The following is a 12,137-nucleotide window of genomic DNA, read 5'->3' as shown; positions in this document are numbered from 1 at the left end:
CACTGGGACCGACAAGTGATAGAGTCTAGTCGCCAACCATTGATAACGTGTATGGTCGAGATTGACCAGACAATTTGGGTTGTCCCCTCTCCTTCCATGAATAAATTTAAGTAAAAGACAAATAAAATCCTAAAAAAAAAAAGCAATATTTTAGGTTTTTGCATGCATTCACAAATTTATTGTTTTTTTATCCATCAAGTAGAGCATACGTTAAATGCCCTGCAACAAACATACAAAACACCATCTTTTCTTCTTTTGTCATTCTCCCCTCCCTACTATGAAATCAAAGGCCCCGCCACATTCTCGATATCTACTCTGGCGAACTCCATTTGCCTTTCCGAAAGCTATATTTTTAACATTCTTCCGGATGATCCAAACATCGCCTTATAGCACTTCATAACCTCTGAGAAAGCTCCAAAGATTGTCTGTAGACTTCACATATCTATCGGCTTAAAGGAGGGAACTTGAGATTTAGTCATCGGCCAGAAACTCGCTGGAGATCTTCCGATTCTCTCAACGGTAAGCATTTGAAACCACTATTTATATAAAAAATATATTTAATATATTTATGCCCATTTTAAAGTGAAAAAATGGGTGCAAAATTTGTTTTACACCCATTTTACGTTGGTTAACGATAATGTATTATTATCTGGGATTTGCTAGGGTCCATCGTAAAAGGCATTTCGCAGAACGTTTGTTGCATGACAGAGCAGCCACCTCATAAATAATGACAAAATCTATTGGAAAGTGAGCCTTTTGGGATGGACCATAGCAAATCCCTTATTATCTTGAAGACCATTCACCATTATTCGGTATATAGTGGCCATTTGTTAATATACCCATTTGTTTTGATCGACTATCTACAAGGGACAATTGCACAGTCTACATGCACATTATCACTGCTCATTTATCAAATATTTTTGTCTAGAAAAGTATGAATTAAATACATCATTCAAGTACTATATAAAATTGTTCGGTGTATAAAATATCGTTTAGAAAGGATGAGGAGATAGTGCACGATTGTCTCAAGACAGTGCCAACTACAGATCCTTCAATCAACTATATACACCCAATAAATGTGTAAGCATTGTTATACACCCTGACTTCCACTTGGGTGCAATTTTCATCCCTTTGATTGTGGATAATTTAGTCTTATCAAAGACTGGATCATCAATATATGGTGGCTTGTCAGATCAACGGCTTGGATCACTCCACAAAAGTGCCACAAGAACAGTGGAGATGAGAGGAACGACACAGTTTTGTACCTAAATTAGGCCATGGTAGAAAATTCGGGCTAAGATGGCAATGTGTGGAAGCAATTAATCCCACATCGGATAAGTGAGTAGATGTGGATGGGCTAAAAAAGGGATTCCGGCACCCTCTCCTTAATGGCTAGCTTTTGAGGGTGAGTTCTACCTAGGTCCCAACAAGTGGCATTAGAGCTAGGGCGTGGTAACCCCGGTGTTCCTCCGAGGACAAAAAAATCCCTCGGGGAAGAATCTTGGTAACCCCGATATATGGATATATGCCTCTGAGAAATGAAAAATCCCTCGGGAAAGATCTCGTAGTTCCCACGTTGCCTCCGCATGGAGCGGCAAGATTATCCATTGTGCTTCCACGTGGAGGGGGAGATTGCTGGGGGGTTCCACGTGAAAGCAATTAATCCCACATAGGATAAGTGAGTGGATGTGGATGGGCTCAAAAAGGATTTGGGCACTCTCCCCTTAACGGCTAGCTTTTGAGGGTGAGTTCTACCCGGGTCCAAACACTAACGGCTGTCATGTAGATGGCCCACTCCTTAGCTTAAAGTCATTCCTTTTGTACAATCACTGACCAATAGATGTACGGCTAGAAAATTAGCATAAGATGAGCAATGATCCACATTCAAAAGTTGTAATGATAAGATAGCTCTTAATTTCCCCTTCTTCTTCCCTCATATTCGGTAAAGAGAACCGAGAGCTGCTTTGGGTTGCATAGAAGGTTGGAGAGAAGGGTTTTATCGTTGGCTTTCACCGGTGTGAGGTAACATTGTACTATTTGGGTTCTAAATAATGGATTGTGTCTTCTTGTGGTTGTTTGTTTTACTTCGCTTTGGTGTTCGTGGTTTGTTGGTATATATTTTCTCCATCTTATTTGTACAAGATGTTGAATTTTTCCGTGTGTTTGCCAGTGTTAGATTGGTAATATTTTCCCAATAGCGCCTCGTAAGCACTTTCATACTTACACAAAAGTTGTTATTGGCGGTGGCTTTGGCCGCTTCAACAATCCTCATTTCTCAAGCAAGAACCCATCATAATAACTATCTGAGAAAGAATGTGAAAATGCAAAATGTTTCTCTCTGACTCGTAACCATCAACTCTAGGATACCCAAAACAGCCCATAATAAGAGCACATATTCATACTATCATTACATCATTTCTCTCTACATCTTCAAAACTCATCAATATAAAATAGGAATATCATTTTCTTCAGAAGGTCCAATTTCTCCATAAAAAAATCCATGAATGCTCATCAACCCAACACTAGTTTTCAATGAATATTCTGTCATTTCATCAAAACCCAATTGACAGAAAAATTGTATTTAGCCCTTTTTCTATAGCTTCATGAAAACCAATTGTCAAATTTTTTTAGCTTTCAGTCACTTTTGTGTTGGAGGGCGAGCCTTGGTGCAATGGTAAGGTTGCTTCATTGTGACCTGGTGGTCACGGGTTCGAGTCACGAAAACAGCCTCTCTGCAAAGCAGGCGTAAGGCTGCGTTCATCTAGCCCTCCCCAAACCCCGCAATGGCGGGAGCCTGCCGTTTAAAAAAAAAAACATAATAAAGGATACAATTTATAGCTACTCCCCAAGCAGTTCTCTACCATTTCTTTCCTGGCCATTCATCAGAACCTAGAAATCAAAGTATCATTTTAGAGCATCTTCAAAACAATCCATCAATCTATAGCAATTTTTCATCTATTTCTCAACCTAGATTTGATAGCAACCAACTCTAGGTGGAGATGCTCTGTATTTTGACCACGAATTCTGTATTTTCTTGTAAATGTCTGCTTTTGATTGACTGGTAGAATACTGATACAATAAGTGCCGGGGTCCCCACGAAAGCAAAGAATCCCACATCTGAAAAGTGAATGGGTGTGGATCGGCTCATACCCTCCCCTTAATGGCTAGCTTTTAAGGGTGAGTTCTACTTGGTTCCCAATAAAGTGGTATCAAAGCTAGGGCGTGGTAACCCTAGTGTGCCTTCGAGGACAGAAAAAATCCTCCAGGGAAGATCTCGGTAACCCCGGTGTACCTTCGAGGATATTGAAATTCCCTTGGATAAGATCTTGTAGTTCCCATGCTACCGTCGCGTGGAGGGGCAAGATTATCCACATTGCTTTTGCATGGAGGGGGAGATTGTTGGGGGTTCCATGCGAAAGCAAAGAATCCCGCATAAGAAAAGTGAATGGACGTGGATAGGCTTATAAGGACTTGGGCACCCTCCCCTTAATTGCTAGAGTTAAAGGGTGAGTTCTACCCGGATCCCAACAATAAGAAACTAGTTAAGGAATGGTAGGCAACTTCCATTTCTCATAGATGGTGTACTAATCCTAGGTATCCTTCAAAATAGGTTAAGTACCTGTTGGAATTTTGGTTGGAATATTGAAAACAAACAATCTTCTACTTAAATCCCCATGTTTTGTCTTTTTGTGTTCTGCAAAGGCTTCAAATCATGACATTGAGCTTGGGCGCGCGTGCAACGCCGGGATTAAACTAAAGGCAAAAAGTTTAGTCCCATATAAGAGATGGAGAAAAAAAAAACACTTTTACTACCTATAAAGGTAGGGTTGAAGAAAGACTTGGGTCTTTTAGGAGCATTGGAATTATTTGGGTGGTCCTATTTTAAGATGGACTAAAACAAACAAACAAACACATGTGCAAGCTTGTGTCCGAGTTGGGGCATGATCCGGTGCTGAGCAAGTGGGTTATTATTTTAAAGGGCGATTTCAAATAATTAAACAGTTACTGATGTTGGAGACTTTACTTTTTCCTTGCATGGTTGGTTTACTAAAGCGTTTTTTAGTTAAAAACACTAATTCTGGGAAATATTGGGTTTGCAGGGATTGGTGAGGCTCAAGGCCTTATGTTTAAAATGAATGTCGTTTTTCTAGCATGATGATAGTTTCATATTGAGTGATATTTACATGGAGTTGTAGGTCTATCACAACTGAGTAGTTAGTTGAGAATGGCAAAATGGGGTGTCTACACCAGGTCAATAATTTTGTTAACAATTGGTTTGGAATTTGTGCCCATTTCGATCGGGGTGGCCTTACATCAGTGGCCTTACATCGGCGGTGGTGACAACCAGGGCTGATTAGAAAAGCCTTCTTTGGCTTGGGTTTTACTAACGTGTGCCCTAAGGGCACCCGTTAAGGTGCATTAAGGTGCATTGGGAAAGAGATTTTACACATGTTTTTATAAAGAAGTCTCAAAACAGGTGTAAAAGTGTGAAAGTATGTGTAAAATGATTGGACAATTTCTTTTCCAATGCACCTTAACAGGTGCCCTTAGGGCACTCAATAGGAAAACTCTTAATCCTAGTTCAATGTGGTTTGCTCTTATAGCAATTGTACAACCATATCACACATATATACCTTAGATTAACTTTAGATCTAGTATAAAAAACATCTAATGTAATTGATCTAAGAGATTAAACAACTTAAATAATCTAACATTAGATCTATGATTATTCTGATCTAATCATATAGATTACTAGAATACAAAACAAGTTTTAAATCTTATACCATGGATCATTATCCAATACCTCTCTCTCTTTCGATCTTGTAATGTGGCTAGATCACATGTCAATGGATGGTAGTGGGGACAAATTCCATATAAATAAAAAAATCATGTTAGATTTCTAACCTGTGAGAGTGTAATTTTCTGTAACATTTTTGTGATTCTTCTACGAAATGGGATAGTGAGAATCTTCAGAGCGGATTATAGTCACTTCGGAAAATCTCATTATTCCACATACTTTAGGAAGGTACTAGTCACACTACAGCATTATGGAAGTTTTATGGGCCATTTGGGTTTCAAGGAATAGATTTGCATGGCTGCCTCTCGTATAACAACAAAGATAGAATCTTTATTGCACTTGGCCGTATGTGTCAAACTGAAAGAGAGTTACCCAACCCCAAAATTTGGAACTTTCGTAGAAGTAGATAAGAAAGACATCGTGAAAGAGAAGCAACTTATATCAATTTTGGAGTCTAGGTAAAAATCAAAATTTAATTTTCTAGCATTTGATGAGGATTTGTTACCATCTATTATGGGTGCAACTAGGTCGGACCCAACCTGACGTCAACCGGTTTAACCCGATTTCAGCTCGGGTTGGGTTGGGTTGGGTTGGCCTTCCCTTGGATTGGGTTGGGAAAAGCCAACATAGTTGGGTTAGGATTGAGGGCTTAGGCAACCCTAACCCAATTTTTTTGTGATTTTATTGAGACCCCAATCCGACTCTACCCGACTTGACCTGAACCCAAAATTCATTTTTTTTGGGAAATGATAAAGGCGCCCCTTTTCATCACTTGGGACACCCAGCTGCATTGTACGTGGCAATCAGGTAACTTAATTCCTTCAAATGTGGAGTACATTAGCACCTTTTCAGTCATAGATACACTGTAGATGGGTGTCCCAAGTAATGAAAAGGGGCGCGTTTCTCTTTTCCCCCTTTTTTTTTTTTTTTTGTCTAGTTTTGCCCCGGGCCAACCAGAACCCCACCAACCTGAAATTTGGGTTAAATAGGTTGGGTTAGGGTTTACAAATTTAAACACAGGTTTGGTTTGGGTTACGGTGTTGACCCTCTCAACCCAAGGTTGGTGTTGGGTTGGGTTAGGGTTGAGGTAATGCTATCCTCAACCCAGTTAGTGCTGGCCTCAACCCGTCCTGAGTTGCACCTCTACCATCTATGATTGAATCTCACTGTCACTAGTGGCAACAATCAAATGATCTGGACCGTTCATTTAATACGCCCCACCATCTTTAGGGTCATCATACAAAATTTGTACCGATCATCAAACAATCCAAAACACTCAACGAGCCATTTATAAATCTACGGTTGGATTTCTTTTGACCATCAAATTCTAGGCCACCAAATGGTCTAGACTCATCGCAATTGATGTGACTATAGCACTGGGACGCACCAAGTGATTGAGTCTAGTCGCCAACCATTAATAACGTGTATGGTGACCAGACAATTTGGGTTGTCCCCTCTCCTCCAATGAATAAATTTATGTAAAATCCAAAAGAATCCTAAACAAAGAAATATATTTTTTCCCTTTAATTAGTAGGCATACGTTAGGTTTTTTTATAGTTTCAAACCATTTCCTTCTTGTCTTAGTCTCTCCAACTATCTCTTCTCTTACACTTTGGCATTTGTCGAGATTCAACACCTCCCTTACATGCCCTGCAACAAACATACAAAACCCCATCTATTCTTCTTTTGTCTTTCACCTCTGCCTGCTATGGAATCAAAGGCCCCTCCACGTTCTCTACTTCTACTCCGGTGAAGTCCATTTTTCGCCGCGAAATCTATTTCAACAGTAATCTTTCATATTATCCTTCACCATATCTCACTCCATAACATTTGTGAAAGCTCCAAAGATTGTCTATAGACTTCTCATATCTATTGGCTTAAGGGAGGAAGCTCGAAATTCAATCATCGGATCTTCCTATTCTCGCTGAGGTAATCATTTGAAACCACTATATTGATAAGTGCAACATGTAAATCACTAGTTGGAGAAAATGTTATATAAAGTACCTAACATGATTTGGTACATCTCCTCCCCCTCCCCGAGCTATGGCCAACACTGATTACTAAGCTCCACCATTTCGTGGGTACTCGTTTGGATCCGGGCTTTCTTTCATCCTTTGCTTTCTTTATAGAATACAGAAAAGCGCTTAGTAACCGGTTAGTTTTTTATATAGCTTTTGCTCTTTCTGTGCTCAAACATGGATATGAGAGTATCCACATGTTAAGAGGACTGCAAAGAGTGCAATCATCTGAATCTATTTCCTTTTACTAAGGAAGAATGAATCAAATCTTTCTTTCCTCAGGAAATCACAATCCGACAACCGCTTTTTTTTTAATGTAAAATGAGCATAAAACAAAAGTTATGCCCATTTAAGTGAAAAAATGGGTGCAAAATTTGTTTTACACCCACTTTACGTAGAACTAAACGGATCCATATGTATTATTATTATCTCAAAGACTATACGTCATTTTTCCATGTATAGCGGTCATTTGTTACCATAACCATTTTCTTTGATGGACTATCTACACCGGTTGCACAGTCTATATGCTCATGATCATTTCTCATATACCAATTTTTTTTGTCTAGAAAGTATGAATAAAATATATCATCTCAAGGACTATATAACATTATTCAGTGTATAGATAGGGAGATGATATTTTCACCCCCTGCAGTGCGCATTCGCTCCCCTTACAACGTGAACAGTGGGTAACTTTTTTGACATGAAATCACGTACGATAAAAGGGGGGCGAATGTGTACTGCAGGGGGTGAAAATATCATCGCCCTATCAATCATTCAAGGTTGTGGAGATAGTGTACTCATGTCTCAAGACTGCTAACTAGATCCTTCGATCAACTATATATACCGAATAAGTTGTGTATGCATTGTTATACACATGGACTTCGGTGTACAGTCTTTACTAATCATGGCTTTTTTTTGTGATAGATAACCAACCAAACGAGAGAGAGAGAGAGATGTATGCAGTTTGGTTATCAATGAAGAAGAGCATGAACTGTAGCGCGAGAACGCCGGAAGTTTACCTGCCGCAAAAAGTGAAGGGGAGGAAAAGTGGGATTGGAAAGCTGATGTCCGCGAGAGATTGGTTGCTAGAAAGGGAAGATCAATCGGACGAAGAAGTCATTTTTTCGCAGAAGATCAACGGCGGGGAACGCTTTTGTGGTAAGATGAACATTCCTACTCTCTTTTGTTAATGGCAAAACCATAGATCACATGCGTGACGATCAGTACCATTGATTTGGTTGGCTTCCACTTGGGTGCAATTTTCATCCCTTTGATTGTGGATCATTTGGCTTTATCAACGACCGGATCATCTATATATGGTGGCTTGTCAGATCAATTGGCTTGGATCACTCCACAAAGGTGACACATGAACAGTGGAGATGAGTCAGTTGATCTAACGGCTGTCATGTAGATGGCCCACCCCTCAGCACAAAGTTATTCTTTTTTTTACAATCACTGGCCAATAGATGGAGAGCTAGAAAATTAGCATAAGAATAACTGAATAAGATGGGCAATGATCCACATTCAAAGGTTGTAATATGATAAGATAGCTCTGGTTTTTCAGTGGCTCTTTTGTAACCATTCTAAAAATAAAAACGAAATGCTGCCTCACTTTTTGTTCCAAAATTAAGCTGGTTTCAAGCATTGTTTTTTGGAGCGAAATGGAGTTGAGCTTTTGGGTCGGGTCGGGTCGGGTTGAGCTTTTTCTTAAAAAAATGAATTGGATTCAACCCATTACTTGACCCAATTTTATGGCAAGAGCTAAACCAAAATTCCCAAAAATCGACCCAAGTTGCACCCCTAATGTGGAGAGAATGCGGGTTAATGTATAAACGTGGGGATTAGAGATTTTTATACTTTTGCAGTAAATTATTTAAATTTATTTATTACATTGTTGGTCGTCCATCTAAAGAATGTAAAACTTAATAATTTTTATCTTAATTGGCCCACCTAGGAAGTAGGATGGGACTTTGCTTTATATATAGCCACACTCGATATCTGATCCGACGACAGCTGACTTTTTCAAAGGCTGTCATTGGATCAAATATCAAGGGTGGCACCTATGTCGTACCCGATATTACAAGTACCAATACGTGAACACCATATAATTTCACTATATATAGTATAGTTTGCCTGAAATGCTATCAGCACTACTGTATTTTGATGAGGGCACTACTCACTTTATTAAAAGTACGGTATGGCCCGCACCATATGATGATCCAAACTGTCCATTAGATGGGCCACAGCCTAAATAGGTTGTGCCCCAAAAATAATTTCCATAGGTTAATCCTAACCCTCTGATCTGAATGTTAGAGGGTTGATCCTAACCCTCCGATCTGTGTTAGAGGGTTGATCCTAACCCCTTATAGATCGGAGGGTTAGGATCAACCCATGTAAATGATTTTTGGGGCACAACCTATTTAGGCTTTGGCCTTACGGTTTGGATCATCCTATGGTGCGAGCCAGTACTTTTAATAAAGTGAGGAGTGCCCTCATCAAAATACAAAGTGCTGATAACATTTCCTGCTGATTTATCTGGATATATGGTATACCGCTGATTTATTTGGATATATGGTATAGTTATGCATGTGAAACAACCAATTACTCTAAAAGCTTAAGCTGTTAGAGTTGGCATTGTTTAATCATTTATTTATACCGCACTCTCCCCTCACGTGTGGCCCCTGTTTTGAGTAGGCCTTTCATGTGGATTTTTAATATCAAGGAGTTGTTGGGTTTTGAACCCAAGACCTGCCGTGAGGCAATAGCCCTGATAACATGTGAAACAACCAATTACCCCAAAAGCTTAAGCTGTTAGAGTTGGTGTTATTTAATCATTTATACTTCAACAGAGCCACAATGAAGCATTATAATTATATAATCCCAATCGTTTATACATCGAATTTAGTTATATAATCTGACCAAATTCTTTTATAATATGTACATAGAGCTCGACGCTGGAGACATATCTAGAAATATCGTGGAGATGATCTTCCACGCAGCATTGATGAGGCCAGGAGAATGCATCAAGAAAATCGAAAAAGTCTTGAAGGTGAAGAACCCACCCGAGACCTTGGAAAGATTTGAGGAATATAGAGAGATGGTGAAGAGAAGAGCGCATATTCTAGATAAGTGGCACCCACGAAGCGCCGTTGATGGTAACGAGCTCTTAAGGTTTTATGTCACAACCATGAGTTGTTCGTGGAAGACGGCCAAGGTGTCGGAACTCTGTCGGGATCTCAGGTGCGGCGTGTGTCGGATAATCCTATCTGGGTCCGAAGAAGAGGATGTGAAGAGAGATGGGATTCTATTGAGGGCAAGTAGTGACATGTTGGAGGGCGAGGAGGTTGTGAAGGAGGAAGGGAATGTGAAGAGGGCAGTGGTGGTTTGTAGGGTGATAGCAGGGAAGGTGGTTAATATGGTTGAAGGAGTGTGTGAGGAAGGGTTTGGGGAAGTTGGGAGTAGTGGAGAGTTTTATGCTGAATTTGAGCATTTGTTTGTGAGGAATCCTAATGCTGTTCTTCCTTGCTTTGTTATTGTATGAGAGGAAGTTGGGAGTAGTGGAGAGTTTTATGCTGAATTTGTGCATTTGTTTGTGAGGAATCCTAATGCTGTTCTTCCTTGCTTTGTTATTGTATGAGAGAGAGAGAGAGAGAGAGAGAGAGAGCTTCTCTTTGTTATTATTGTAATTCTAGCTTAGTACTACTTTTAAGGGGCTTGTACAAAAATAAAAAATAAACCCAAGTTGTTTTCTTAATTTGTTGTTATTGTAATTCTAGTGTAGGCCTATTTATAAGGGGCAGCTACAAAATAAAAAATAAACCTATGTTCTAATTCACATTAGGGAAATGACAGTAGTACTCTCTCTCTCTCTCTCTCTCTCTCTCTCAGACCCTATTTTCACTCTTCCCCACCAATCTCTCTCTATAAGAAATCAGCCACTGAGTTCCAATAAAAGATCCACCATTGCGTTACACAGGCCAAGGTCAGCTCTCACTTCATGTCTCCCATCTCTTTTTCCAGTCGGTGTGTTACGTATGCAAGTTAATTCATAACATGATTGACCTTCTTAGGAGGAAGATCAGCCTCTTGACCCACTTCGAGGGAAGGGTCGGTCCTCCTCTCTATGTTCAAGAAACAGTTTTGGGTTTGAAAATTTTCATTCCGTTGAAAAATGGTTGATTATAAGTTATAAAACCACTTGATAACCATGAGACCCAATCCTATAAAACCTATTAAGACTAGGACCAAGACCTATTTGTCAACAACTCATTGTAAATAGTCATACTAAGTCCAAAAAACTAACACTATAACTCTTATCCTACCTTCATGATAAGATCATATCAAATAACAAACAATTAACTTATCATTACCCAAGGAACTAGGTACGTATCACATGGTGATTTTCTGCCTTTATATCTCCCGTCTTCTCCTCTTCCAGCCTTTGTTCATCTGTCTTTTTATCTCCCATCTTCTCCTTTTCCGATCACATGCACACCCCATCTATAAGATGAATGTCGACAAAATCAAAGGTTTATAATGCTCCTAGAGCCATGCTTATTCTAGGATCATTCAATTGTGAGAGTAGCTGCATTGAGCTAGACTTGTGGTGAATATGTGACACATGACACATGCATGGGCCTAGAGTCATCTTTCTTTACTTTCTCTCTTTCTATTTTTTTTGTGTAACAAAGAAGCCTTCTTTTTACACGGTTAAGGAAAAACCTTTGGATTTTAGCTTGCATTCGGTGACCATTCTCCACCCACTTTTTTAGTTGTGGTGAATGAGGGAAAAAAAAGAAAAGAATCTGAAGAAGCCTGTTCGGCAACCTGGATCGGTAGAGCCAGTTTCTCAGGTTGTCGCAATTTGTGCTGCTAAAAGATGAGAAAAGATAAGATTTTCCAACATGGAGTTTTTCCGAAAGATTGTCAACATCCCGTTTAGTTGGGGGAGAATGAGAAGACTTACTGAACATGTTGTTAGAATTATTAATTTTATTTTGGGATTTGCTGGGGTACACACAAAAGGCATTTTGCAGATGCTCTATCGCATGCCAGAGCAGCCACCTCTTGAATGAAGACAAAATCTGCTGAAAAGTGAGCCTCTGTGGCTGCTCTGACATGTGCGAAATGCCTTTTGCGATGGAGGCTAGCAAATCCCTTTTATTTTATAGGGATTTGCTAGGGTCCATCGCAAAAGGCATTTCACAGCTGGTCTGTCGCATGTCAGACCAGCCATTTTTTTGAATGAATACAACAACTTTTGTCTCCATTCACGAGGTGGCTGGTCTGATGTGCGATAGACTAGCCACGAAATGCCTTTT

At 39.7% G+C, this 12,137-nt stretch overlaps 1 protein-coding gene across 2 annotated transcripts; it reads left to right on the top strand.

Moving 5' to 3' along the window:
• The first annotated feature begins 389 nt into the window (after positions 1 to 389).
• On the top strand, positions 390 to 10,629 carry LOC143851847 (uncharacterized). 2 transcript variants are annotated; one of them, XM_077361346.1, is made up of 3 exons: positions 390 to 519; positions 7,741 to 7,974; positions 9,762 to 10,629. In XM_077361346.1, exons 2-3 carry the CDS (start codon positions 7,770 to 7,772, stop codon positions 10,355 to 10,357), a joined length of 801 nt encoding a protein of 266 aa, XP_077217461.1. In that variant the 5' UTR covers positions 390 to 519; positions 7,741 to 7,769; the 3' UTR covers positions 10,358 to 10,629. The 2 variants fall into 2 exon arrangements, with proteins under 2 accessions (XP_077217461.1, XP_077217460.1); XM_077361345.1 differs by lacking the exon at positions 390 to 519 and adding an exon at positions 6,371 to 6,727.
• The last annotated feature ends 1,508 nt before the right edge of the window (positions 10,630 to 12,137 follow it).

The sequence above is a fragment of the Tasmannia lanceolata genome, unplaced genomic scaffold (assembly GCF_043159265.1).
Source record: "Tasmannia lanceolata isolate RefF3 unplaced genomic scaffold, GAP_Taslan_0.1 ptg000018l, whole genome shotgun sequence".
Classification (NCBI taxonomy): domain Eukaryota; kingdom Viridiplantae; phylum Streptophyta; class Magnoliopsida; order Canellales; family Winteraceae; genus Tasmannia; species Tasmannia lanceolata.
This window is presented reverse-complemented; position numbering and strand designations above follow the sequence as displayed.